This window comes from Temnothorax longispinosus, chromosome 5, assembly GCF_030848805.1.
Source record: "Temnothorax longispinosus isolate EJ_2023e chromosome 5, Tlon_JGU_v1, whole genome shotgun sequence".
Taxonomy (NCBI): domain Eukaryota; kingdom Metazoa; phylum Arthropoda; class Insecta; order Hymenoptera; family Formicidae; genus Temnothorax; species Temnothorax longispinosus.
The window spans coordinates 6,805,586-6,833,150 of NC_092362.1; the positions used below are offsets into that span (position 1 = coordinate 6,805,586).

General features: G+C 43.3%; 1 protein-coding gene across 24 annotated transcripts in view; it reads right to left on the reverse strand.

Annotated features, from left to right (window-relative positions):
- The window catches only part of Pmca (plasma membrane calcium-transporting ATPase 2), an 87,564-nt gene that overhangs the window by 14,296 nt on the left and 45,703 nt on the right, over positions 1 to 27,565 (reverse strand). For 10 of the 24 annotated variants that reach the window (XM_071778705.1, XM_071778702.1, XM_071778707.1 and 7 more), the window contains 3 exons: positions 26,349 to 26,481; positions 22,037 to 22,105; positions 7,501 to 14,210 (listed from right to left, as the gene is read on the reverse strand). In XM_071778705.1, coding sequence (XP_071634806.1) covers positions 13,680 to 14,210; positions 22,037 to 22,105; positions 26,349 to 26,481 — 733 coding nt within the window. In that variant the 3' untranslated portion in view covers positions 7,501 to 13,679. Of the gene's footprint in view, positions 1 to 2,129; positions 4,373 to 7,500; positions 14,211 to 18,664; positions 18,750 to 22,036; positions 22,106 to 22,716; positions 25,589 to 26,348; positions 26,482 to 27,565 lie in introns of those variants that run through there. The other 14 variants (XM_071778710.1, XM_071778708.1, XR_011732130.1 and 11 more) reach the window with 13 other exon arrangements.

Here is a 27,565-nt window from a genome sequence, read left to right on the forward strand (position 1 = left end):
GATGCGAAACGCAGAAGATCGAATAAAAGCTCTTACCTCTTAGCTCCACCCTATGCATGTATGCACATTTATTTTCGCCGATAAACGATAATGTCGCGAATTAATCGAGAATACGCCGTTCTAAGCGTGTGTCCTAAGCGACGCAGTGGAATGCTGCCAGACTCTGATGGAACGTGTCTCGTCTCTCTGTCGAGGACTCGTATCTGTTTATCCGATAAGACCCTCTATCTTCTTGCTGGGATTCCGAATCTCTACTCGCAAGCGCAACGAGGGGCACGACTCACCGTTCGACGGTCCATCCCGCGGCGGTCATTTCCTATCTCGAGGACCACGTGATATAAGCACGTGGTCGCCGAGACACGCGTTTCCTCCGTTTAACTAATCCTGGCAACATACGTCCGTGACGCCAGAAAGAAACAGGATGCACTCTGTATGGCGGTTCTTCATCGACGTTTCCATATACGTGTACGTGAGAGAGAAAGACAGAGAGAGTATGTACATAGCAGACCAGGCAGAATCATCACAGAGCAGAAAGGAGCTACGGCAAGCAGCGCGAGGAAAATATCGAGCATCACAGCAAGTAAGAGCAACACGTTAAGGCAGCCCGTATGTACAATACTAGAGAAAAATGAAAAGAAAAAAAAAGAAAATGAAAGAAAAGAAAAAAGAGAAAGTGGAGCAGGATCTAGACTGCGATTAGCTTACATGCAAGTTCGCGTGCCCGGCAAACGTTATCTTCGTTAGAGTGAATTCGACTACCGTTTTTTTTCGAAGACGATTTTCCCAAAACAGCCGCCTTACGGTCGACAGCGGAGCGAGGGCGGGGGTTAAAACGGAAAACCCTCCGTTATCCCTTGCTTCCTTTCTTCCGTTCGTTTTCTCTTGAGTTCCCCCCCCCCCCCCCCAGGCTCGACGATCGCTGGATGGTGCACGTCACACGTGCGTGCTCTCGCACGTGTCTCTCGCCCGATTTAACGGGCACGCTATTAGATAGATTCGCTGACACACAACATTCAGAAGAGGGATACTTACGCGATGCGAAGGTTGTTATCACCGCGGCATTTCCGCGGCGGCAGCGGTGACGACGGCTAGCAGCGGCGACGGCGACGGTGGCCCAGCTACAGACTCCCGAAGAGTTATACCTCGGACCCCCCTTGGGCCCGGGGCCCTCGGCACGCGCGCTAAATACGTATCTGCTCTCTTTTGCGTCTGGCTTGGAATAACATGCACGCTACGCCAAGTAATGCGCACTGCCGATTATACGTATCGCAACGGACGACGACTCTCTCGACGGAAAAAGGCGATATGTCGTTTCGAGTATCACGTGGATGGGTTTCCAGGACAGGGCGGTTAAGGAGAGAATGGGGGGGGAGAGAGAGAGAGAGAGAGAGAGAGAGAGAGAGAGAGAGAGAGAGAGAAACGGAAGAGCTGAGAGCGAGAAAGAAAGAGAAAAAGAAGGATAGAAAAAGAAGACGGAAATGGAGAGTACAGAAAGTGGCAGTTTCCGGATAGGATGAAATTTATTTGTTGTATCTTCCGTTTTGAAATTCGTTGACTCGTATATCCGGAAAAACTACGTCGCATTGCCGGTTCAATGACTCGCGAATATCAATTGCTCCAACTTGTGGAAATCGTTTACAATTTCCGCTCGTCGAACATGGATGACATATTCACTTGCTGCGATAGCATAGAAGTGAAGCAAGCAAACCGTGTGATTTTGTCACCTTTCTCGTCGGACAAATTTTCGTCTCGTACGTTTTCCTTCGTATCTCTCCTGTCACGAGAGATTCGAATTTAGCTCGTGTTTCTCAGATCGTATTTTTTTTAGATCGTGGCGTTACCGGAAAGTCAATTGACCGATTGATCGGCAGCATAACAAACGTTCCATCGATCTTCGTCGAGTGTCTGAAGGGTCTTCTAGGGTAGAGGAGATACCGTAAAGGGAAAAATCATGAATTTATGTGAAAAGAAGACACTCCGGTGAAGAAGAAAAGAAAGAAATGCGTAGGATGTCCGCGCGGTCTCTCGTCGCTGGAGAACCTCACAGTTGCGATGAAATCTACTCGCCAACCACAATTCGGTTATATTCATTAATTAATTACGCCTATATATTTTAATTTTGACAGAGATTTTGTAATGTAAGTGTTTTCTCAGTTCATGTAGCGATCGATTAGATCATATGGCGATGTAGAATTCAATCGAGAATCTTCTCGCTCGATTAAGTTGAAAGAACTAGATTAATATAATAAATCGAAACCAGAAATTGAGATTCTGAACACGCTTCGGCGAGTTCATCTTTCGATGCTAATCGCAAAGAAACATCCTGCAATTTATAAACGAATTCTTCTGCGCGTCTGTAGCATCGAAATATGAATTCGGGACGAAGCCGATCTTAATTTCCGATTGTAAATACATATTTATGCTAGGGATACACGTTGCGAGATATAACGTGACGCAATGTGTAAACTGCGCAAGCAAGCAAGGACAGCGTTCAATCGGGGTTTAATTCGCTTCACTCAAAGTTCGATGAGAATTGTTAAAAGAGTGGCAAAAGAGTTAATATCGGATAGGGGTCGAAGCTCTATGCGACGAACTGACATCGTCGCTCGCGACGCAAGATGCACAACGAAAGCAACGTGCAAGGTTCTCAGGCGATCGCAAATACGAGATACGCAGCCGCGGCCACAATGCAACACTATTACCGGCGTATCTGCACATATGCTACACACTTAATTTGCAGCGACACGGTAAGCAACAGTCAGGGTAGAAGCGAACGTCACACGCAATTCTTTTTTTTTTCTTTTTACAAACGCCACAGATTCGCGTGTAAGATTCGCATCGCTCTCTGGCATCGCGTCTCTGTCATGCAAAAGACGGTAAACGTGTGATCGGTATCTCGGTGTGATCGCGCGCAAGGAGACCTAAAACGCAAGTCATCCTAAATGCATAATATACATTAAATTAAAGATCAACTCGGCCTTTCTAGCGGGGTCCGCGAGCGCCTCTCGTCGGCTTTCACTCGACGCGGCGATTCCTTTTTTTCAGGACCGGGGGTGCAGCGGAGGAAGCGAGAGGGAAGAGGGGGTCATGGGAATAATTGCGCAAAATGCGGGTTCGTGATAGGGATCGAGACCCATCGAGTTCTCGATTCTCGACGCAACGGACGCGGAGAAAAATTGTTCACGTTCGTGGTACCGCAGCGAGAATCGAGTTAAAGCGACAACGGTCTCGATCCCTGATGAACGATCCGAACGAGGACAAGGGGGAGGGGCGGGGGTTGGGATGAAAGCAGAAAAGTGGAAATGAGAATACAGACACACGACGAGTACACGATGTAAAGTCACGATTACACAGGACACCGAGTTTTGCGGGGGTGAACGATAGTTCGGAATTTAGAACAACAGAGTAGGAAGTGACGGACTTGTACCACCAGAGGGCTGACTTGAGATTTGGCGAAAAGCATTCTAACGTCTTTAGTTAGCGTAATATGAAAAATCGTATTAGGCTCATCAAGAGATCGCCCTCGTTCATTTTGGGAGATTCCTCGTGTGAAGAATCTCGCAATTTCAGCGGCGTCTTTGCGGCGGCAGTAGCTCTCTATGTGAGAAATAAATATAGAAAAAAAAATAAATTATTGCCATATGCCAACGAAAGCCCCTACAAGCAACAATGGCGCAGAGTATAGGCACGAAAATCGCTAATCCTTGCCGCGCTTTAAATATCGAACAAGCTTGGGACGTCAAGGATTAACACATGGACATGTACCTTTCCTTCGTACTGTCGTCGAGGGCAGGAAAGGCTGCCCGGTCCAGTAGTACAAGCCGTAATATTATCCTATTGTAGAACAGTATAAAGTAGAAAGCGGGAAGTATACGTAGAGATAGATAAACAGAAAAGATCACGACAGAGGGAAAGAAGAGAGAAGAAGAAGAGATCCGGAGAGGAGCGAGAGATGTAGAACGGGATAAATTTGCAATTTCCAAGATCTCACTTTTAGGTACAAAGTGGACCTTACAAATTATCATACTCCGCTCTTGGATATTTGTTTTATGCAAAAGAAAGGAAAAGGAAAGAAGAGAAGGGTGAGATGAATAGGCAAAGGGAAGGAAGGAGAGAGACGATCGATAGAATAAGAAGCGTGTATAAGCAAAGGGATCAAAAGACAGCTGCGAGCGAGCAAACTGGCGAGTGACACAGAGAGCGAAAAGGAAGAGATCGAGACAGAAATAAAAAGAGAAAGAGAGAAAGTAAGAGATAGAGAGAAAGAGAAAGAAAAGATAGAGCAAGAGAGAGGAGCGCTTACAGCTTGGTCTGTCGAACTCTTGCTGTAGGGTACCGGTATCAAACGTTCCTGCAACTCGCCACCTATCACCTTCAAGAGTAAAGGATAACATAATGGTTACAACAGGGTGGAACGATCGGATCGCGCGTAAACCACTTCTTCAACCCTCAAGCGCCACACATTCGCTTCTCGCTTCGAATCGCTTCATTCTTTGCGACGCGGACGCGCGTTTAGTTCGAAACTCGAGTTGAACTAATCGATTAATTGTCAGCAGCAATATTGTCGCGTAAGAATTAATTATTTTCTCGAGGATACCAGGATATGTGTAACGAAATTATTTAAAAATATCTTGGCTCTCTCTCTCTCTCTCATGAATGATTAATTCTTACGCTAATATTGCATGTCTAATTATTTTTTGTGAGATATATCAATTATATTTGTTATCGAATAGAGTAGCTTGAGAAATTTCAGAAATCTTTTTACGGATTCTCACAATTTTCTATCCAAATAATACATTTGGCAAATGCATATTATTTTAATACTAATAAATCTTAACTGGTACGATTTTATGTCAGATGGTCATTTTAAGATATTCATTCAGAATCGAATATAATAACATTAAATTATAATCTGCATATTTTTACGTAGTTTATAATGTAACAAATGTTATGCTACAGGGTATGCCAAGCAATGTAACAAATGTTATGCTACAAGGTATGCCTACAACTGTGTCCAAAATAAATATCTCGTACATAATCTCGTAATTATTAATTAAATATAAATATATATTTATATTAGAATAAAATATATATTTATATGTTTAAAATAAAATCTTTATTTATATTACTTATTTATATCACTTGTGTTACTTACGTCGCCGAAATATGAAAGTTATGAAAATTCATATCTAAAAGTCTTATCTTTCTTTATTACAAAAATATCAAATCTTATATTTTATAAACCTTCTAACTCTATATATTTTTCACAGCTGATTTCTTTTAGCTGTATTTTTCCGCACCAATATTTTCCATCGTACCAATTAAAGATCAACACAAAGTCCTTGCTCCGTCCGTTTCTCACGCGAAACGCGAGCTTGAGGGTTAAGGGTGACACATTCTCGTCGGTTTGTCTCATTGAAATGCTGATGTTTGCGCAAGTAATCAGTGTGGCTGTGAGAGTAGTCGGATTTGATTGATTATGGTGTCGCGTCTTCTCACCGGTGTTAGGACTCTTCTCGCTCTTCTAAACGCGCGCTGTCAGTGAGACATTTCCTCGGTATTCCCGAAGGGCTCTCGTGAAAATCGCGCGATTCGCAATTTTAAAATTTCCACATGACGTAAATTAAATTAAGTTGTGTATCATTAATTATGGTTAATTATGTTGAGTGGTTTCTTATTCTTTCTTCTTTCTACAAGTTCGAACCGCGCATCTAATCCGTTCGATCGGAAGCTGAGTTGGAGCCGATTGCACCACATTACCGCCCGAGAATCCCATTGCGATGTTCTGTATTTCGCTAATGATATCGTTGATGTTTAACAATTAACAGCGAACTAACTTCATCAGATGATTATTAACTCAATCTTCTTAATTAATAAAAGTTGTTAAAAAATAATAAAACAGCAAATTTGTAGGCAATTTTATCTATTTAAAAAAAAGATCACATTTTATTTTGCGTGCTATTATAATTGCACGATATAATTATCTCTTAAATAATTAGTAAGATGAGAGACAAATGTCAGAATATTACCGCATTAATCCTGATCGATCCAATCACCATCTCTCATTCACCTCGTTTTCTAAATTACTACACTACGGATAGAATTGTAATCTGGACGGAGATAGAGAGAAACTCGTCAAATCGGGATTGATTTTTAAAGTTTGTCGGTGCAATTCGGCCTCGGTGATAAGGGACAAAGTATGAGCGAGAGTGCCGTGCCAAAGTGAATCAATGTACAGACAGACAAGCGTAGAGAGATATACAGAGAGTCGGTATAAGTCCGGGAGCAGATGGAATTACGAAGAAAAGATGTGCACAAAGTTAGTTGTTGCGTGATCGTTCAGAGTACAAGACGAGACCGATAATTTATTCCTTGAATATATTCCATCGAAATCAGGCGACAGGATCCGCAACGTTTGACGTCTGTTGAAATGCAATGCGCAAATAAAACAATTTTGATCCGATTTTTTCGCAATCTGTGCTAATTCATATACAAATATTAGCATATTAAGTTACTTAGTCGAGATTACTTTGTTCCTAAAGATTATCAAAATTATTCACAATATAAAATATTATTGCTTAATTATTAATTAGTATCTCTGAGAAAAAAACTTTTATCTATTCGTAGAAATTAGAAAAGATAATAATAAGACATAGACGACAATTAAATTTCGATCCGAAGGCATTGCATTTCGACGAACGTCTTAGACTGCAATAGAAAGCAACGAAGACAGGAAGTTACATAATGATAATGAAAAAAGTAACCATCTCTGTCGTTACCCGTCATTGTGCATTAGACACGTCAATGAGAGGCATCATCGAGAAGATCATGTGCGTATATAGTAGTCATGGTGTGATGTAGATTTGAGAGAAAAAGAGAAAGAAACAATTAGCAGAGATATTGTTGGAGATGTGAAGCTGAAGAGTAACAGAGATCGCCGTTGGTCGATCGATCGAAGGCTCGACGTGGATCGCACTCGACTGCGACATTCTGTTGTATTTGTTTCACGTATGTCGCAAGGTGGAGAATCAATATTAATAATACATAGATCGCGGTTGATCTCCATAGTCGCAGATTTTTATTCGCGAAGCGATACGTGTCGTCGCGCGGATTAATCGAGCGTATCCTATTCCGAAGAAGATCCGAAACTGTAGATCTACGGTCCCCGCGTAGATTCTCCTCGCAATATGCAGTACGCTTTTTCGATCGCTATATCTTCCAGCTGGCCTGAACGTCAAAAGCGGTCGATCGGAAAAAGAGCATGCGTCGTCCGGGGGGGATGTTACAAACGAATCGTCAAAACGAAAGCGTTTCGACGATCAAGCAGAAGGAGGATTTGAATCGCGAGTAACGAGGGAAAGAGGAGAAAGATGGGACATGATTCGATAATCAGTTTGGGTCATGAGAGACAGAAAAAGACAGAGACAGAAAGAAACAGAGACAGAGAGAGAGAGAGAAAGAGAGAGAGAGAGATTGATTCAGCAACAAGCCAAGCGTGGAAAAGATTTAGTATCGCTTTATTGACCATCATCGATCATTGTGCAGCTTTTTTGTTTTCGTGAATACGTAATTATAAGTCGAGAGAGAAAAAGTTTTCGCGGGACCAGTGGCCTGCGGTCCCCTATCTCGCATACACACGTTTTATTCTCTTTCCCTTCTCTTCCGTTTTCTACCGATTCGCACTTGAAAAAAATCCACCGTGTTCTTTTTTTTTTCTTCTTCTTCTTTACTTTTATCTCCTCTTTTAATTGGCGTCGCGCAGGAGAGACTAAAAGCGATTCTTACGATTCATCGAAGATGCAGTTCGATGTAGCTCGCCTGCTTTTAGAAGCGGAGGGGGTGGTAAACGATGATAATACAAGAAAAGAGAGGAAAAGGGAACGAGGAAGAAGGCGAACGAGTGTATAAGAGAAATTCCGCAGATACCACCCTCTCCGCTGGTCTCCTTTTATCGGACTTGTTATTTGATTAACGTTGTCTTAAACTTTATTTTATATAACAATAATAATAATTAATAATAGTAATAATAATATATATATATATTCCCTATGCATATCGTTAAATTGATATTCAACTATACATATTTATAATATATTATATATATAATATATATATACATATATACATATATATATATATATATATATATATATATATATATTTATTCTCTTAGAGTTCCTCGGTAACAGGCTACTATTATGCGTCGATATTAAAAATCAGAATGTCTTCTCTCGTTTGCTACAAATCGCGATATTCGATACGGATCCACAGCCTTTGTGCGGACCTATTATAAGTTTTACAAGACGCGTGCGTGGCTTATCGCGAGCCGTGATACGTACGGATTATTACGCACTCGCGCGCGAAGCGACGCCAATTGTGATTGTGAATGAGATTCTTCGTTATCGCACCGGCCAAAGGGGAGCCGACATTGTATCGGGGGTCCGCAGGGATCTCGCCGGTAATAGAGACCGGCGGATCCATGTTCGAATACACAAATCGCGTCGCTTTGCGGCGCGTTTGGGCTCCGTAAGGCCCGTATTACGTTTTTCACGAGTGAATCTTTTGTCGGACACGTTACTTCTGCACTCCCATTTTACTCAGTACTTAGAAAAAAACCTTTGTTTTTCAGAGAGTGTTCTTGTTAATTTTAGCTTAGATTGCCATTGTGAATTTTAAAGAGGATGACATGAAGTAGAGAATTCTGACGAAAAAAAAAATAAAAATTAAAGTTTCAAAAAAACTTGAAACCTCTAGATAATAGGAAATTACAAAATCTGTTGGATAAATCGTGTAGGATTAAATTAAGTTACGGCGATGAGTACATCAGACCCCTTTCGGGGTTTCCGTAATTTCGTCAAGCTGATTAGCACGCGCGCCGCAAATTATTGCACGAGAAATGTAATACGGACCTTTTACGCGACTGCAAGAGCAAACGGAACTCTAACTCGATGCTACTGAAGTAATTGTGGAGTGGCATGCACCAAGATTCGATTTTATGCGTCCACGTCATAAGGACCGCCCGCCGATGCGTCCGGGAAATTGTTCCTGAGACCGCTACCGAAAGCAGTATCTTTTCGATTCTTCTGAAATTTTAACAACTCGAACGAAGTCCCATCGTACGAATCTGAAGTCACGTATGTCCTATTACGTCGAAGAGATAATTTCTTCCTCGAAGATCATATCACGGTCAATATTCGATCTTTCAAGAGCGATTCCATTACCGAACATCGTCTTTGAATCTCGGAGATACTTTGATTAGTCGGAGATGGATCTTCCCGTCCAACTTTCGTTCATTCCCGATCACTTCAAAATACGACTTCGCCTGCAATCAATCAATCATGTCACTGTAGCTTATGTTAATTGTACTATACGGTGCGTAGCTCTTAACTTTCAATTTCATCGCACGGATGATGATTGTCACATCGGTCCGTTCAACTCGGCAATTCATGTCTGTTCAGCGGGGGGCCCTTACGTCGCGTTATACAGGGGACAGCCGAAACGTCGCAACCAGGAGAAGACCTAACGACTAAGTGTTTTTTTTTTCACAGCTCCTTCTAGTTCTGAATTGTGTTTTGTATATCTTTTGTATCTTTATTTTTACTTTTCTCGACGTCGGTTAACGCGCTGGCAGTAGCAGACACATTTAAAATCAACGACGATTAGTCGAAGAAAACGTTTCTCGATTTGTCGAATTAAGTTACTGACTGTGGTTACAAAAAGAAAGAGGGAAAAAAAGGGAAGAATCCTCGGCAATCCCACGTTCCGTCTTCCAGCGAACCTCGCGTATCTCTCGTCGATCCTCGAACGAGAGGCTGGAAAGACGGATGAGGAGGGGAAGATAACTGTGACAATGGGATAATCGCAACACCGCGATATAATTTCCAACGTAAAAAATTGTCTGATCATACAATATTGAACAATCTAATCAGCAAATTGAAAAATATCGCGTAGTTACAATTATCCTAGTGTCAATATTTGCCTTATCAAAGTAAAATAAATTACACTTGTAAAATAAATTCTTCCGCCTTTTGAGTGGCCTCGACGTCTCGAGGAAGACACGGTCAAAGAGACGGAGAAAACCGAGGAAGGAGCGACAGCGGGATAAATAAAGCAACGTAGATAACGAGATCCGACGATTTAAGTACATTCCAGACGGAGGATATTCCCCCCCTCGCGGGAAAATGGAACGTGACGAACCAGCGGAAATCGAGACCGACGTGAATTCCGTCGAATATTCCGACGCTATATATGAGAGGAAAATACATCTCGCGAGAGAACGAGAAAAATAGCGTCGGAATTTAAGCCTATCGGGATTGTCTCCATCATTCTGGGATCATCACGAGAACTCACGCGGTGGCGATTGCCTGGAATGCCGATCGACAACGAATTTTGGTCGACGCGTTTATTAGGGGAAGGCGCGCTCGCAGCCTCCCCGGGCACAGGAACGTCCTCGTCTTTTTAAGTTACAAGATTCATAAATAAAAGAAAATCGCGCGCGCGCGCGCGCGAGTTGAGTAAAATTAAATAACTTACATTACAATATCGAGAGCGAGAATGCTCCTCCGTCTCTCCGTCCGTAACGACATCGTCGTACGTCATCGTCGCGTATAATATTCATTCGCCGCTCGATCACACTCGACGCTCGGCAAAGAACATTGGTAACGAACCGTCTTATATATATATAGTTCGCGGTTACACCATTAATTTCCTTCCTTATCGTACGTTCTGCTAGACAACTTTTTCTCTTACTTATTTCTCTTATTTCTTCTTTTTCACTCGAACGAGAGAAAGTGGGGACGGGATTCTCTGTCGGACGACGATTCCCAACGCTCTGAGCCCCCGCGGTTCGTCTCGAGCAGTCGAGAGAGAGATATATATAGATAGATAGATAAAGAGAAAGAGAGAGAGAGAGAGAGAGAGAGAGAAGGAGAGAAAGAAAGAGATTGGGCCCTATTTGCCAGAATTATCCGGCGGAATTCGGTTCTTCGAGACAGACAAGAAGAGACACAGACAAAAGAAAAAGAGAAAGAGGCAGAGGGATATGAATGAATGCTCGAAGGTAGTCACAAAACAAGAGAGACACGCCGAGAAGAGAACTCGAGGCGAGGCTGGATGTATCGTGAAGCGGCCTATTTAGATAAGCACTATATTTTCCTTGATAAAAATAAAAATGAGAAATAATGAGTTACTTCTATTTAGGATATTTGTTTTCTCTATGGCACATTTAGAAGCTGCAGATTAAGGATAATTTAAGATATTACAAATTAAACATTAATATATTTCTGAAATTTATAAGTTAAAAAAATAGAATAAATTTTTTAAAAATTAACTCCGATTAAAAAATTGGATGTTTCTTATCAAAATTTATGAGATTTTACATTCGGTTTTGCATTCTTAGATCTAATTGTTCTTGATTTTCTGCTTGAGGACCAGCGACACGTAGAACCAGGCCCGCTCGCGAGAATGACGGTGAAGCTGTGAAGATAGAAGAGATCGAGGCGTGATGGTGAAGATGTAAGTACATTCAGCCTCGAGTCGCGTATACGCGAGAAGATTCGTGGTAAATGGACACCTTCTCGGATACCTTTCGATTGTCGATCGCGAATCGAGCGATTACTGTCGCTCGAGCGACGCCGAAACGCGCGTCTATTATTCTCCCTTGGGCCGGGGGCGGAAGATAGTTTCTCTTCATTGTTAGTCGCGCTCGCGGAGGGCAGTTAGAAGTGTTAGTCCGCGAGGAACTAATTTATCTCTGTCGAGGTAGATTGTCGTCGGTGACGTCATCGTCGTCCTTGACGATCCGTTGGATCGTCATCGGTCACATCGCGCAATCATCAAACGAACAGACACATTCACATTCAATCCCAAACAGGCAAGCAAACGAGTGACGGGTGATCACTGCTGACCGTCAAATTGGCGAACGTTCAAGTGAAGAGACTTCCAAAAGAAAGAAATATTATATACGAGTATTATATCGATTCTGTTGTTAGTTTTTCCGGTCACATAATTAATTTAGAAAAAAATATTTTATCTTTGATATATTCTCGCGAAATATACGATAAAATTTGTTAATAGTATACTCTTACCGTTCAACTAAAAATAGTCTTTTGTTGTAAAGTGAAAGTTGGAAAGAGTTGGAAATTTTCTAGATTTTTTTTCTGTAAGATAAAGACTTAAGTAGAAGTTAACTTTTAGTCATTTAATTATGTCACCAATTATTGGTCAGTAGTATAAGACAAGTAGATAAATAAGTAAACGGTTGTACGAGGTCGGTTGATAAGCGGACAAGCACTTAAGCGCCGTCTACGTTTGTCAAGTATACGGATAAAATACTATTTTCATGTACAGACATACAACCGTCATCCTTCCGAGATAATCGATTTGGTCGTTTATATTTAATATCAGACTTTACACGGGCTGCGACAGTTTGCTGTTCGTTGCCATTTTTCAACGAAACATATAAAATCTTTATCTAGACTCTCTTAAAACCCTCAAAAAAATGAATATCCGGTTTGTTAATATCTTGTGGTAGCATTTGAGAATATTTTTCTACTTAATACGCTACTTGAGACAAAAATTTACCGTCAGGCTACGACGTAATAAAAGACATAATTAATTGCCACAGAGAGTAACTAGTTAAATAGTGTTAATTAGAAGTCTGAGAGTATTGTTTCGCAAGCTGCGTGGCAATTAGTAACACACCTCGCAGTTAGATTCCGCTTTCGCTTCTTTTTTACAGCTCGCACAGTCGCGTCGCAGCCCGTCGTTCAACGAACAATGAACTCCAGAACGCTACCCTATAAATGCGAAAATAGTACTTTCACCCGGTGAACACAGAGTCGGGGTACGGGAAAGAAGCAGTTGAAAGCGGGACCCCTGTATACTATCTGAGTGTACAGCCTATGCACGAGAACGTGCCATTCGCAAACTATCGCGATATCCGCGGAAAAAAATCTCTTTTCGTTTCGACAACCAATTCCTTCCTTTTTTATCCTCTCCGAGTCACATTCGCGCCTTAAGTACGATTTTAGCAAGAGCTCGTGATTTGCGAATGTCGCGCCTTGTTCGTGTGTGTAGGCATATCCTCCAAATAGGCGCGTTTCGACCCCTTTGAGATCAGATCAGGTCCGCCGTCCCCGTTGAGCGAGTGGCAAAAAGTTTTTCGTCGAAGGGGCGGAGAAGGGCGGCGGAAGAGAAAAAGAGTCAAGGGGGACAGAAAACTCGGCGACCGAAACGAGCAAGATCGTTCGGTAAGTACGCTCTCGGAAAAGAGATGGCGGAAATAGAGACGGATGATGACGTATCTTGAAAGCAGAGAAGAAGTAGATGGTGAACGCGTGAACGAGAGTGTGTCCATATCGTTTACGTGGACGTGGATGATACTGCCTTCTCTTTACCGATCGAATGAGACAAGGTCGCAGGATCGAGCGAGATCTCGCGAAACATACGAGAGCGAGAGATTACAGGGACAGAATATATACAAGTCCCTCTACATAGTAGAGAGAGAAAAACGAATTAAGGGATGAACAGATAGATTCGAAGCAAGAAATGGCGGAGAGGGGGGCGATAAAGTTAAATGACAAAGCTCGCGAATCGACGACACTGAAACAAAATAGAGAAGATATGGAGAGGGATGGAAGGGGATGGAATGAAATACATAGAGAAGAGAGAAGAAATCTTTAGATGCTGGTCTCGTGCACGAGCTTAGTCAGCTCCGGTAGGACCAGGTTGTTGGAACTCAGAAGCAGGGAATTCCCGGTGTTGTCTCTATTGCTGCTCATCGGCGCCATATGGTTGGGACTCAGGGGCTGATTAAGGGCGTTACTAGAAGGGGATCTATTGTCGGTGATGGTATTGGTGATGGTGTAATGATGATTGTACGCGTTGGCCGGTCCGGTCACGGTCAGCAACAACGGCGAGGCGGGGCTGTTGAGGGACTGTTGCATCCTGGAGGGTCCTCTGTAGTTTGTCTCGTAATCCTGACTCATCATCGGCTCAGCACTCCTATTAGAGGACTTGTAGGCGACGTTCTGCGCGGTGGTGGTGGTGGTGTTTGTCGGGTCTTCGTCAATGTATGTGAAGTCAGAGAGTGGTCGGGGCCCGGTGTGGCTGCGTGAACTGCGCATACTGTGTAAGCTGTGTAAACTATGGACAGAGCGACGCTCCTCCAGATCTTCCAGAGTCGACTTGAACGCTCTGATTACTCGAAGCTGCAAAAACAGGGAAGGACGTTCTATCAGGAAGCGAGGAGGCAAGCCAGCAACACACAAGCACGCCGTATAATCGGTTTTTTTTTCGCGCAGAGGTGTGTTACGGTGTGTCCCCCTTTTTATCTTTATTGAGTGTCCCCTGAGTGTCGGCGTACTCTGGTCTTGTCGTTGTTCTGGTAGCTGTAGTCGTGTTTCTATAATTATACAGATGCGTTTTTACTTTTATTTTAATTTTTTTTTTTAGTAATCGCGAATGTTTATCTCTTCTTTTTCTTTTTGTCCGTGACGTGAGTTCCTTCGCCTGTCGACTTGGTTGCATTTCACCCGAATTCGTGAGCTAAATGGCGGGGGCAAACTGAGCTAAACGAAAGGGATATTTATTACGATACGTCGGGGGCATTCGATTCCCTTACGGTCTCGCTGTACCACCGAGTAGTGCAAGCTAGAGTTATACGGGTTATACTCAGTTACCGCCATCGCATGCGCAATCTACGTCAATTTTATGCGTACCTACCTACACACGGCGATTTGTGGGGTTTCGTGATGGAGTTCGTGATCATCGGATCGGGGGCCAACACGACCGAATGCGGGCGACGCGCGGACGTCCTCGCAGATGAGAGAGCCTCCCTTCGTCACCATCGGACGAAGGTGCTAGGGACGCTAGTAACGAGCGTCATCATCCCTTGCGATCTAGGATTGGCCGGAAGCGATCGCGAACGAAAACATCGACTAAACAATTGTCGGGATATAGTAACAAATAGAGCAAAAAGAGTAAAGTGTTCTTCGCTCTTATTTGCTTAATAATGTCCGACTTTAACAATATCGGTTGATGTTAACACTCGTTGCTGGATCTAATTCTAATTCATGCTTCTAGAAGAAGACAATAAATCACTTCAGCCAAATTTTAAGTCAACTTGATAAAGACAGTTTCTTTTGCGTGAATCATCTTTTTTCATATTTTTAAGAAAATAACTATTACTAGAAGATTACTTCTGGTCCCATTTACCTGACGTTGCTAGGTATATGGTAACCGAAAATATACACAATAAAAATAACTGGAATTATTCGCGAAATGCAATTTAGTGTCAAATATCTTTTCCTTTGCGTCAGCAAGATTTTTATTAAGCTGCATGTCGTTTTTAACAATTTAAAAAGGTAATTTCTTTAATCGTAACGTAGTTCCTATTATTACTAAAAATTTGTATAGTGTGTATAGACGGTAACATCAATTCAGTGACAAAATTTGTTACAAAAACATAGATCAACGACCATCTCCCTCTCGTTAGCGATCGCTCCGCGACTCATTTCGACGGCAAAGGGTTGAGCAGAGCTTCGCGACTCGGGGGTGCCAACGCGGGGGTCCAAACGGTTTCGCCAATAGTTACCCAATTAGGAATGGTCCGCAACAGTCCTGAACCGTTCGCGAGCGAGTCTGCCAAAGCATTTCGCACGCTTGTAACCGCTCCTCTACGGCTTGGAGTGTCAACAGAGTATATAATAAGGGTAAGACAGAAGCTCAGACAGAGACAGACATAGTGTGGTTGGTAATGTATGGTGTAGTACGAATAACAGTTAAGAGTAAAGCGAAGGAGCACTAACGAAGATTAAGATAAAATGCACGTTCGTGACAAAGAGACAGGGTGGATTAGTTGCTTCTCCTATGTATAAGTAATTCTTCGCGGTAGTAGTAGCTTCACGCATGTTAGCCAGTTTTTCGACACACTCTGTGCGCGGTTTCAACACTTATAACGTTTCTCTACGTAACTACGCAAGTCTCATACGCTAGTGATCAGATATGTTCTCTTGCTAAAGATTCGGAGAGACGTTTCAGAGCGAGGTTGAAACGGTCTCTCGTCGTTCTGGTTGTACGAAGTTCGTGTTTAAGACATTTTGCATGTCTGCGAGAGAGAAAAATCACGGTCAAGGCCAGATCAGACAGGGATATTCAAGGTAACAAAAGTTCCACTCGAAGAAGCGGAATGTAGGAGATCTGAGTGAAAGGAAACGCAAATGATTTCAGTGGAGATTATTATCTCGGATTTAAATTCTGAAGAGACTCTCCTTCTCTCGCGTCTGCCTCGAATCTGCTCGATCTGGCTCTGACTTTTCCGAGCGCTCGATGCGCGAAGAAACGTCTCTCTCTTCTCGCGATCGGGATCGCGAATAATGCATGCTGACAATCGCGCGGTGTTTATTCGTTTGAGATTCGCTTTCCTTTTTTTTTCTTTCACAACCAACACAGACCACATAGTATAACGTGTTAAACCCTCTAATTGGCACTCGATACGAAACAACGGCGGTGTTAGACCTCGGGCAAACAGAAAAATAAAGTCTATGCATAAATTGACCAACCGTGCACACACACACACACACACACACACTCACACACTAACAAAGAAGGAACAGAGGGGAGGTGATAGGAGATTCCAATCGGATATAACAATGATTAACCCATTCTGTGGCTGAGCGCGGCGATTAGCCTTTCGCAGAAACCTTCGTTTCTATCGATATTTTTTGCACTCGTATCATTAGTACAAAATTAGTACAAAAGCAATGAATAAAATAATAATTACTCAGCACAGCCGCAGAAGGATTGTCTCACGTCGGCGTCCGACTATCAATCGTGAGAGGCATCGTATAAGAATGCCAAGTTTTTACTGAATCGAGAGAAACTAAGTGAGAATCAAATTAGACACCCTGAATATCCTCGCGTGTCACATTAAATCGCGTAAGAAACCCTTTTGCGTCTCAGTCAATCCGGAAAAGAATTTTACGCGCGACGAATGAACAGTAAATCCAAATAAACATTCCAAGTAATCGCATAAACACGTCGAGTAATAATAAATAAATAAAGCGCGCAGATCGTCGAAATGGACTACGATCAATTTCGCTGACGGCTCGATTGAGAGCCTAAAACAAAATTGTTTTCAAAAAGAGTCACATGTATATTTAACAATGTATCGACTCGTGTCTGTAGAAATGGATTTAGGATTAAGGATACCGCAACGTGAGAGAAGGACTGTGCGCACGATGCAGCAATGCTACTTCATTCAAGTTTGCAACCCTTCTTCCTACTAAATAACACAGCACACCATCGAGATCTACGACACGTTACCTCTATTCTCGAGGATTACTATGACATCGACGACCGACCTAGAAAAAAGTCAAAATCGACGCACAAGCTGCTTTCTGGCGTTCCTGCGGCGTCGAGAGAAAAAGACCGTGGACCGATCAATGATGGGTGGAAGCGGAGAAAGCGGTTTTTAGTCGCTAGATGTGTTCGAGGAAGAGGAGGAGGGGCAAGCTTTTTAGTGTCATCACACTCGCGTTGATGAAAGTCGGCGATTTAGCACGATCTATCGTACCCATGAACGAACGAACGAACCAATAAACGAATTGGTGACACTACCCAAAAAAAAAGGAAAAAAAAAGAGGAGAAAAATGTACGGTCGGTCAGACAAGGAAGTGTACGAGCGACACTCTCGATATGTCCGCAATCGACGCGAAACCATCGCGTCAAAGTTACACACACGTGGGGGAGAACGAACGAGAGGGGCGGAGAAGGAATAGGGATGATACAGAAACACACAGCACACTCAGACACTATATGCTACTGAGAAAAAGAAAGCGTGGGCGGGCCGGTGGATCTGCCGGGTAATATCGCGGTCCCCGACGGGGAAGAGCCCACCGACCGCAACCCACACCCCCCGCTACACAAAAGAAAACACATTAGTGTGACGTAACACTTCGTTCAAATGTAATAGTAATCCGTGCATCTCGAATCGTCGCCGTCGTGACATCGCCGCCGAGACACACGCCGACGACGCCCCTCGGGAGGACGGGAGAGCGTCCGTATCGTCGCCACGACGAACCTCGTCGTCGTCGTCGTCGTCGTCATCATCATCATCAATCGTCATTAAACAATCGGAGCTCGGAGTCTCCGTCTAGTTACTAGAATCGATCGGTTTTTCCAGGACCGATCCGCACAGAGCGATCTGGAGTCGCTGCGGGAATCGAGAGCGTCTGGAAATCTCGAAGAGCTGAATCTCCCGGCGGGCGACACGGAGTGCCGCCGGGAACGTTCCTCGACACCGTCCACACCGGGATCGAAATATTAAAATATTATATCAGATATAATATCAAAATATTAGGACGAGTCGAACTCGTTCGGTGGAGGCCCGTTCCCGTTTTATCGCGTACCCGAGCATCGAAAAATCAAATGCCAAAAAAATTTCTGATTCAGACAGAGTGGGAAGGAGAGATCAAGACGGCGAGACGTTTCCATCGTGCACGCACATCGTGTGTTACGCACGTCGACGATCCGTCGTGTATGACGATATTACATATGTAGTAAGGTAAAAAATATATATGCGTACACGCGTACTGGCGGGTTTTTGACGATTATAACAACGTATTATATGTACGGCAGGCGATCATCTACATGAGCTACGTACTTGTTTGTACTCCGACAGGATAAGTGTGGCGGCGGGCAAAACTGCCGCCCCGTTATACCTCAGTCTCTCGAATGGGTTCCGCTGGCTAACAAACCACAAATTATAACCATCAGTCTCGGCACTCGCTTCTTTTTTTCACATCTTCGCTAATAAAACACTACTTTTTTCTTCAGCGCGCACAATTAGCAGCTCTTTTTTTACTTTTGCCGCGGATTGCATCGGCGTTCGCTAATGACCATCTCCATCGCGTTTTCTCCATTTTCGTGTTTAGTATATTTTTTGTATTGTGTGTGCGCGTGTGTGTGTGTGTGTGTGTGTGTGTGTGTGTGTGTGTGTGTGTGTATAGTGTATATATGTGTGTTATGTATGGAAGTGTGTATGTGTGAGTGTGAGAGAATAGATACGCGGGTGGATGTCTTCTTGTTTCTTTTCCCTCCTGTGCGCGTGTCGCACACGTGTCGACGAACATATTACCACGTGGTGCGCGGATCTCTCTCGTTTCTTAGTGTTTTTCACCGCTTCTCACGCTGCAAATCTTCTACAGAGGTAGAGAAAAGGCGATTTCTCCCTCTCGAGCGAGAGCGAGAGAAAGAAAAAGAGAGAGAAGAAGAGAGCGAGAGAGAAAGTTTCGAAAGATCCAAGAGGAAAACCGAACACGACTGAAATCGTGGAACACGTCCAAGTGCACGTCGTCGTAGCGATTTGAGTGTCGCATTATTCATAACGATTCGAGATTCAAGATATTACAGGCGCTAAGTGAAAAAAACCACCGCTGGTCAGACACCATCTCCCATGGATGGCGAAAGTTCAAAAAGTAAGTAAAAGAAGTCTGTGAAGCAGTTGCTGATTTTTTTAACGTCAATCATCGTTAAACAATTGTCCTAGTATTCTTCTTTCAGCTCGTCGAAAGAACAAGGATATTGAAATAAATATCGCGAAATAGAATTCGCGAAATTTTAATCAAACGCAAACTAACTTGAACGTTAAGCTCGTCGGACCTCGGGGTATCCAGATGATTAGATCTTGACGGATTTTTCTCAGAGTCGAGCGACACTCTTATCGAGAACTGACGAGGCACTAAGATTCGTATTCGCCATCGGCTCCAGTCGTCCGAGCAGGTATCGAATCAGAGAGAGAAAGTTCAATCAGAACTCGAGTTAAAAATTTTGAGGAACTGATAACGCAGATAACACGTGTGCTGTCGATCGCCGACGCGTTTGACTCGCGGATTCGAGTGAGCGGGAGTAGAGAGAAATTTCCATGTACCGTCTGTAAGAGGGATGTACGGGGAAAAGTTGTGTGAGACTCGATGAACGGTTATGCCGAATAATTACGAGAAACGCGCGATCGAGCGCGCACTCTCGCCGTATACGAACGCCGGTTTCGCAAAGAACAAAAATTTTGGCGGAGCGTCGCGCGTTTCGGTGTCCGAGCGAGTATGTTTGTCCCTCGCATCGGTACAGAACGCACAATGCAATATATATTGAATATACAGATATATATATACATACACACTGTGCACGTTAAAGACGCACAATAATAAAAATACATGTCACACGCGCGCACATCGATATACAACGTACGGTAAATAACATCGCGTACATCACGTGTTAATCATCACAGCAATGCCCACACTGCAGTAATTAAAAAAAAAAAAACAAAACAAAAGAAATGAGAGAGATAAAGAGGAAGCGAATGTACACGGCGCGTGTGTAGAGAATGACCGGCCGACTAAAGCGAGTCGTACGCCGGAAATGAAAGACAGAAAAAAAAAAACGATGCTCACACAAGAAAGCGAAACACAGATCCAAAAAAAAAAGAAGACTTGTCCAGTGTATAATCCAGTGTGTTTGGTGGGCCGTTCCTTGGAACGTTAGTTAACGTTAACCGAGGCTCAGCTGATCCTCCGTCTCCTCCCGGAGATCAAAGCAGAACCGGAAGCAAAGGCCGAACCTACAGCTGGACATAGAATCTGACTGGGAGTCACCGCAACCTCAGTCAACCCTTTAACTAACATTTCTGGGAACAGCGCGCTTGTATCGAGGAAACGGGTAGCACACACCGCGGTTAGCGCCGTACATCTCTGATCACGTCACTCCGAAAGCTGCGCGACTCGCCCGTGACTATTCGATTCCAGTCAGCTGACGAGCGCCTTGGAACGCGCCAAAACAAGAGGAAAAAAAAGAAGGCACATATACACGTACATGCAACACCTTAGTGGATGTGAACGAAAAAGAAAAACGAGGAGGGAAAGGGGAGCAAGGAAGAGAAAGAAGACGGGGGTAAGAATGAAAAAAAAAAAAAAAACGAAAAGACAGAGAAGATTAAACACGTAAGAAAGAAAAGAGTGAGACGGTGGAGGGAGACAAGCGTATGACGGCAGCCAAAACGGTCGTAATCGTAATGTATATCCATCGAACGTCATAGCCATCAACGTGTCTCTCGCGGCAACAATAACAATAGCCAGTAATGGTCCGACCACGTGAAGTGGTGGCCGGCTGTTTATTTATTTTTTTTCTTTTCTCGTTGTCACGCGTGAACGGGAGCATGTTTCACCGAACATGCGCCCCATTAGTGTCTCGCTTGACAGAGGCATAGAGGACAGAGGAGCTGGTGACGTCAGGAGAAGCGATATACAATCGGATCGTATACGTGCGATCGTATTACGCGACACAGGATCCACAGAAAAAGAGATAGGGAGAAAGAAAGAGAGAGGTAGGTGCGGTGGTAATATAGAAAGAAAAAAGAAAAAAAAGAGAGAGAGAGACAATAGGAACGATATAATTAGCTGCCGCAGTGACAATAATCATGGCGATGCAAATTGTTCGACGCCGATATATATATAATGGCTGCCGGTTTTCTGGTTTTCTTTTTTTTTTATTTGTGGAGGATATAGTTTAGAATCAACCACAAAGACGGGTGTCGCATGTAATAATATATATATGTATTTATATATAATAAGCACACGGGCGAAAAATATTAATCGAAACTCGCAGTCCGCAAGCACTTACTTGTTAAACAAAATGCAGACATTGTGAGACGTGTGTAGAGAGACAGATAAGTAGTAGTAGTAGTAGTAGTAGTAGTAGTAATAGTAGTAGTAGTAGAAGAGAGAGACAGAGATAGAGAGAAAGATAGAGAACACAAAAGGCAAAACTGAAAAGGTCTGCTTGTAGGAAATCATAGTACAATGGTACATATCGATCAAAAAAGTGTCGCAAAAAAAAGTCAGAATATATCAGAGGAACCAAAGAAAGAAGATGAAAATATATACGTATATATAAATATAGAGAGAAACGGTTAATCAGATTATTATTTAACACGGTCAAACAATGATCAAACTTGCGGATGATAGTGGACTTGCGGACTAACCATGTAGTAATCCTGAGAAGGGGATCTGCCTGTCACAGATACATTCTGCACCAGAGTTCTATTGCTCGTCTGAAAGTAGGTGACACATCCAGTTTTACATCATTAGCTTCACGTGACATTCCATGGTAATTGTATTTTTCTTTTCTTGTCCTATCTCTTTTCTGTCTTTCTTAATCGTCTGTTCGATTTTCCGTTATGTTTTTTTCTGTTCCCTTTCGGTTTTTTTTTAATTATTATGATTAAGCCGTTCTACGTTAACGTGTGCTTCTCGTGATATTGAACACTTAACGACCGTTGACTGTGCGAAAAAGACGAAGTTTACAGAGAAAAAAGGGGGAAGAGAATGTAAAGAGAATAGAAAGTACGTATATAGTGTAACTATATATATATATATATAAATATAATATATAAAGTAGAGAAAATTGGTAGAGAGACAGACAGAGAGAGAGAAAGGAAATATACGTATATCGCCGCGAGTTTCTAGATGGACTAGAATTTCTTATGTACGTTGTGTGCAACTCGTGCATCCGTTCTACGTTTTTTATTTTACTTTATCGCATCGTGACCGGCTGTAACGAAGCTGCAACGGACCAGCGACAGTCGTTTTCTTTGTCGCGTCACAGCCCGAGCCGCCAAAGTGATTGACAGTTAGATTATATAGACAGATATTTGACAATTACTGCAAAATTCGCTGCGCAATCATCGTATAGAGTGAGTTATCGGATGTTTCGGGGATTCTTCGACGAGAAACGGACCGCAATCGTTATTTCTGGCACGCTAGCTGTAGACTGCGACCGCCGACTACGACGTCGTCGCCTTGTCATTATAACCGTCGCAAATTAATAGCACAAAAAATACATAACGTCGTGTAAACTTTTATAACGGGAACTCCAACGATTTAATATTAACGGGCATAACGCGACGCGTTTACGAATGTTCGGCACCGTCCGCTTTAACTTCTGCGACAGACTAGAGCCTTCCGCTTCAACGTAAAATCAATAGGAATAGCAGGCGGCTAAGGCGGCTAAGGACAATAGCAAAGTGGATGAATCTTTTACGCATCGTTCTTGAACCGCGCAACGACGAAAGTTTCGTTTTACCAGCTAATTACGAACCGGCAGGTGACGGATTTAGATATGGATTACGTACGAGAAAGGGGAGAGAGACTACCTACTTACGCGAGTTTCCCGCGCGAGTTACGTAAAGAGTCGCTCGTTTTAACGGCGAGTGCGGGGAAATCACATGGCGGAGTCGGAGTGTGTAAAGACGTCTTGCGAGAGAAAGTTTGGCGAAGAAAGTTTACCACGAGGTGCTTACACGTGGGTCGATTTAACATCCTGCTTAACGTCACTCGAATATCCAGAACGGTGCTTCACGGTGAGAAGAGTATACTTTAAGAGACAACAGTGTCTGGAGGGGGAGGAGCGAACCTCCCCCGGGGGTGGGAGTATCCAGAGTTCGTCGAAACATAGACATCGATCACTGGACTCGGAGAAGAGTGGTGCACACACTTTCGGGATTCCGGACGTGCCCTCCCGAGAGGGAGGAAACAAAGGGTGTTTCTGACACGTAATCTCACGAGGACTGAGAGGGGTGTAGAGCGTATATAAAGGGAAAAGGGGAGAAATCGAGCGTGAGAGAGATACCGGGCGAGGGGGAGAGGAGAGAAACAAACAGAGAGAAAGAGAGTGAGAGAATGTAGAAAGAAAGAGAGATTGGCTGAGGACTGCGTGGACCACTGCTAAGTTGGTTCTGGCTGTCTGTGGAGAACTACTGTGGATGCAAGCTGTACGGGATATAAGAACGTATATATAATATATATTATGTAATAATATATGTACGCGCAAATATATGTAAAAATATATATATATGTGCTCAGGTCAAAAGCTCGTCGACGCCAGGAGATAGTATCAGGAAAACTCGACTCAATCAGAAATCGGTGAATGCTGGTGGTTCTATTCTCCCTACGTATTGGTCACGACACTCGCGATCTTCTCTGAGGAACGTGGGAGGTGCACCGCGATCGGGAAAGCTGGGACAGGGCGAACGTTTCGATTCGCACGACAAATCAAGCAGATCGAAACAAATAAATCTGCACCGTTTTATGAATCCGCATCCCGATCTCCGTTCCGATCTCTCCGCTTGTACAGAGGCTGGTGTCCACAGGACACTCGTGGCACTCGTGGTTAATTCTCGTTCGATTTGAAGATACGAAAAAACGTCGGCAAACCTCGTGTGATCTTTAGGAGAGGGGAATGTCTCTTGTATCTTCGAATCTAGGAGAATTACCAAAGTGTTTCCTGCAATTCTCGTCCGTACGTCTATTTCGATCACACAGCTGATCTCTCATGCAAATCCCACGGATGAAGAGATCGCGCGTCTGGTCCCAACTGTCCCCCGTCCCTCCCACATCGCCGATACTCGCGTATACGAGGGGGGAGATACGGGCGGAGAACAAGCACTAATTTGTGCGTTTACTACGGCAGGTCTCTATGTGTGTATGTGTAAGTGCGTCAACCCTATCAGTGCGTCGTTCTCGTCGAAGAGTCGTGCATGCGCGATCAGTGACGCTGGTCGAGTCGTAACGAGTTCGGATAAAACGTTTTTTTTTTCCTTTTAATCGCGTTATCGTCTCTTGTCTGCCGTTTCTCTACGTTCGGTCCTGTCACCCTAATCGCGGGGCCGATCGACCGGATCCGGTCGATCGATGCCCGCGACCGATTTCCCCTACCTGAGATAAATGACATGAGATTAGACCTAGCTTCTTATCGGCGTAGACTTACACACTGAGTTTACATGTTTATAAACATATGTAGATATATAAATATGTATATATGTACATGAATTTGTGCACGTGTTGTACCTAATTGGTAAGGGGCACACGGTCAGATATCGCGTCTCTGAAGGAGAGAGCGGGAGAGCGCGCCGAGTGTGTGAAAATCGCGGGTGGCTCTCCGCTCTTCCTTCAGCGAGAGATCGTTTCCCGCGCGCTCTCACGAGCGGCCGGTGGGCGGTCAACGATCCGTCTACTTGGACGCGTTCGATCGTTTGTTGAAGGCACTCTTATCGCACACGGTCGTCGGTTTTATCGGATCAAAAGTGCAGAGAAAAAACGCGCCGCGGGCTTTCTAACGCGATAACGGTGGAACTCAAATGAAAATGCAAACCAAGGTAGCGGTCAAAAACTGAAACAGCTCGTTGTTATCGTCGCCGTCGGTGGTAATAAGTAGAGTAGTGGTAGTAGTATACAAGTAGTAATGGTATCTGGAATTCGTACGCGCGCGCGCGTACGTTCGACGTGCGTACGAATGTCAAATGGTCGCTCGCGCATTGTTAAGGGGCTTCCCTAGTGTGACAGGGCCTAAAATAAATGATTTTTAAAAGGAAAACGACAAAGCCAATTGATGAACAACTTTTTCCACATATTTTACTATATTTCAAGAGTGCATACAAATTTTTTCAAAATTTTATATCTGTTATTAAAGCCCGTGACAGCCATTTTTTGGAGCGCCGCGAAAAAACGGTGACCACGCGTGCAGCCGTTGTAGTTATCTGAAACAAAAAAGCAAAAGGATTCTTAATCTACTTGAGTGTGGCTATCGTCTGAAGCAGAATCACGAAAAAATATTGAAAATTTAAAAAATTATAGCGATTATAATTATTTTCGTCTTTTTTAGCAGACGTTTTTTAGCTATAATTTTTAAAATTTTCAATATTTTTTCATGATTCTGCTTCAGACGATAGCCGCACTCAAGTAGATTAAGAATCCTTTTGCTTTTTTGTTTCAGATAACTACAACGGCTGCACGCGTGGTCACCGTTTTTTCGCGGCGCTCCAAAAAAATGGCTCTGGCACGGGCTTTAACAACATATATAAAATTTTGAAAAAATTTGTATGCACTCTTGAAATATAGTAAAATATGTGGGAAAAGTTGTTCATCAATTGGCTTTGTCGTTTTCCTTTTAAAAATCATTCATTTTTAGGCCCTGTCACACTAGGGAAGCCCCTTAAAAGAAAGGAAAAAATAAAGGAGAAAGAAAAAGATAGAGTCCGGAGAGTTTCTTCGTAAACTTTTAAGAGGACCGTATGTGACTCGTGTGGTCTCGCCACCTGAACTTGTTAAATTCGGGGGCGATTTTTCTTTTTGTTGGGTTTCTCATTTGTTTTTCGTGAATAGAGGAATCGAGAGAATATTGAATCTTTTTGAATGGTGACTGATGAGATAATGAGAGAATGAGAAATAGAGAGACAGAGTGACAGAGAAAGATAGATAGAGAGAGAAAGAGAAAGAAAGAGAGATAGGGATAGTTACCTGTGTCTGTAGCCGTGTTAGACCACGGATCCATAGAATTTGTCCTGCGCGCGGCTTTTTATCCGAGTCGGGGTCGTATTTCTCGTCTCCTAGATTGATCGCACCGATATCATCCGGCTGGCCGCGGCCCCATCTGTTTTTGAAAAAAACATGAAACCATTTCTTCATCACTCGGATTCTTCCTGTTAACTGAATGGAATAGAGCATGGTGTGGTATACTTTTGTTTTGTTAATTTCTTTCTTTGTTCTTTGTATTGTATTTTTTTCTCGGCGGCCGAGACGGACGTTTCGCAACCGGTTCTCGTTCTTCACCGTTTTTCCGTTTTCCCCTCGCTCCTCAGCGGAAATTCCTAATCTATTACGAGGTGCTGACGCTACGCGTGACCCGATTGTGCGAGTAAAAGAATAGGTTTATCGATGATTGCGATAAGGTTTGGGCGGTGACGAGATGGTATGGTGGTCAGGTGCGTGTTTGTGCGTGTAAGGACGTGGCCGGTGAGTGATTGATTCCTATCGCTCGCATGATGGAAAAATGTAAAAAAATGTGGAGTGTCTGCCAACAGGCGCGTCTGATGACGCTAAAATGATTTTCTGTTGAAAACGTACATGGTTCTTCTCTCTCAGTCGCATTCTTTGTGGAAGAGAGATACAAGTAAATAAATTTTTATTCTCTGGCTGATTCCAGATAGTACTTTCTGTGAGTTTTCAGTCGAAGAATGATCGCCAAGATATTCAACTTTAAGGGAATACAAAAAGTGTACCTAATTAATCTCTGACGGAAGAGGAAAAAAATTTTTGACGATCAAACGTTTAGCGAACACTCCGTATGGACCAGTGAACAGGGAGATGCATAATGGGTGCAAGAGTGCGGATGTCATAAGCGAAAGTGTGTTCTATCATAAGATATGGTGCAGGTTAATCAGTGTTGTTAATCAGTGTAAAACGTTAGAGAGGCAAAACTTTTCTCCGACCGCTGCCGATTTCAGCCTTCTATGTTACAACCAATAGCAAGCATAGAGAAGAGATGCGAGAAATGAGTGGAAAGAAGAGAACGAGAAAGAGAGAGAGAGAGAGATAAAGGAGAAGATATATAAGATAATATGCGCGCGAGATGACGGAGAGAATGCATGTTATTTTTTTCTTTGCATCCGATGTGTGTGATGCGTCAGTTTCTTCCTGGCTTTAAAATCCCCTTCGAGTGTTACTCTGCGATGAAA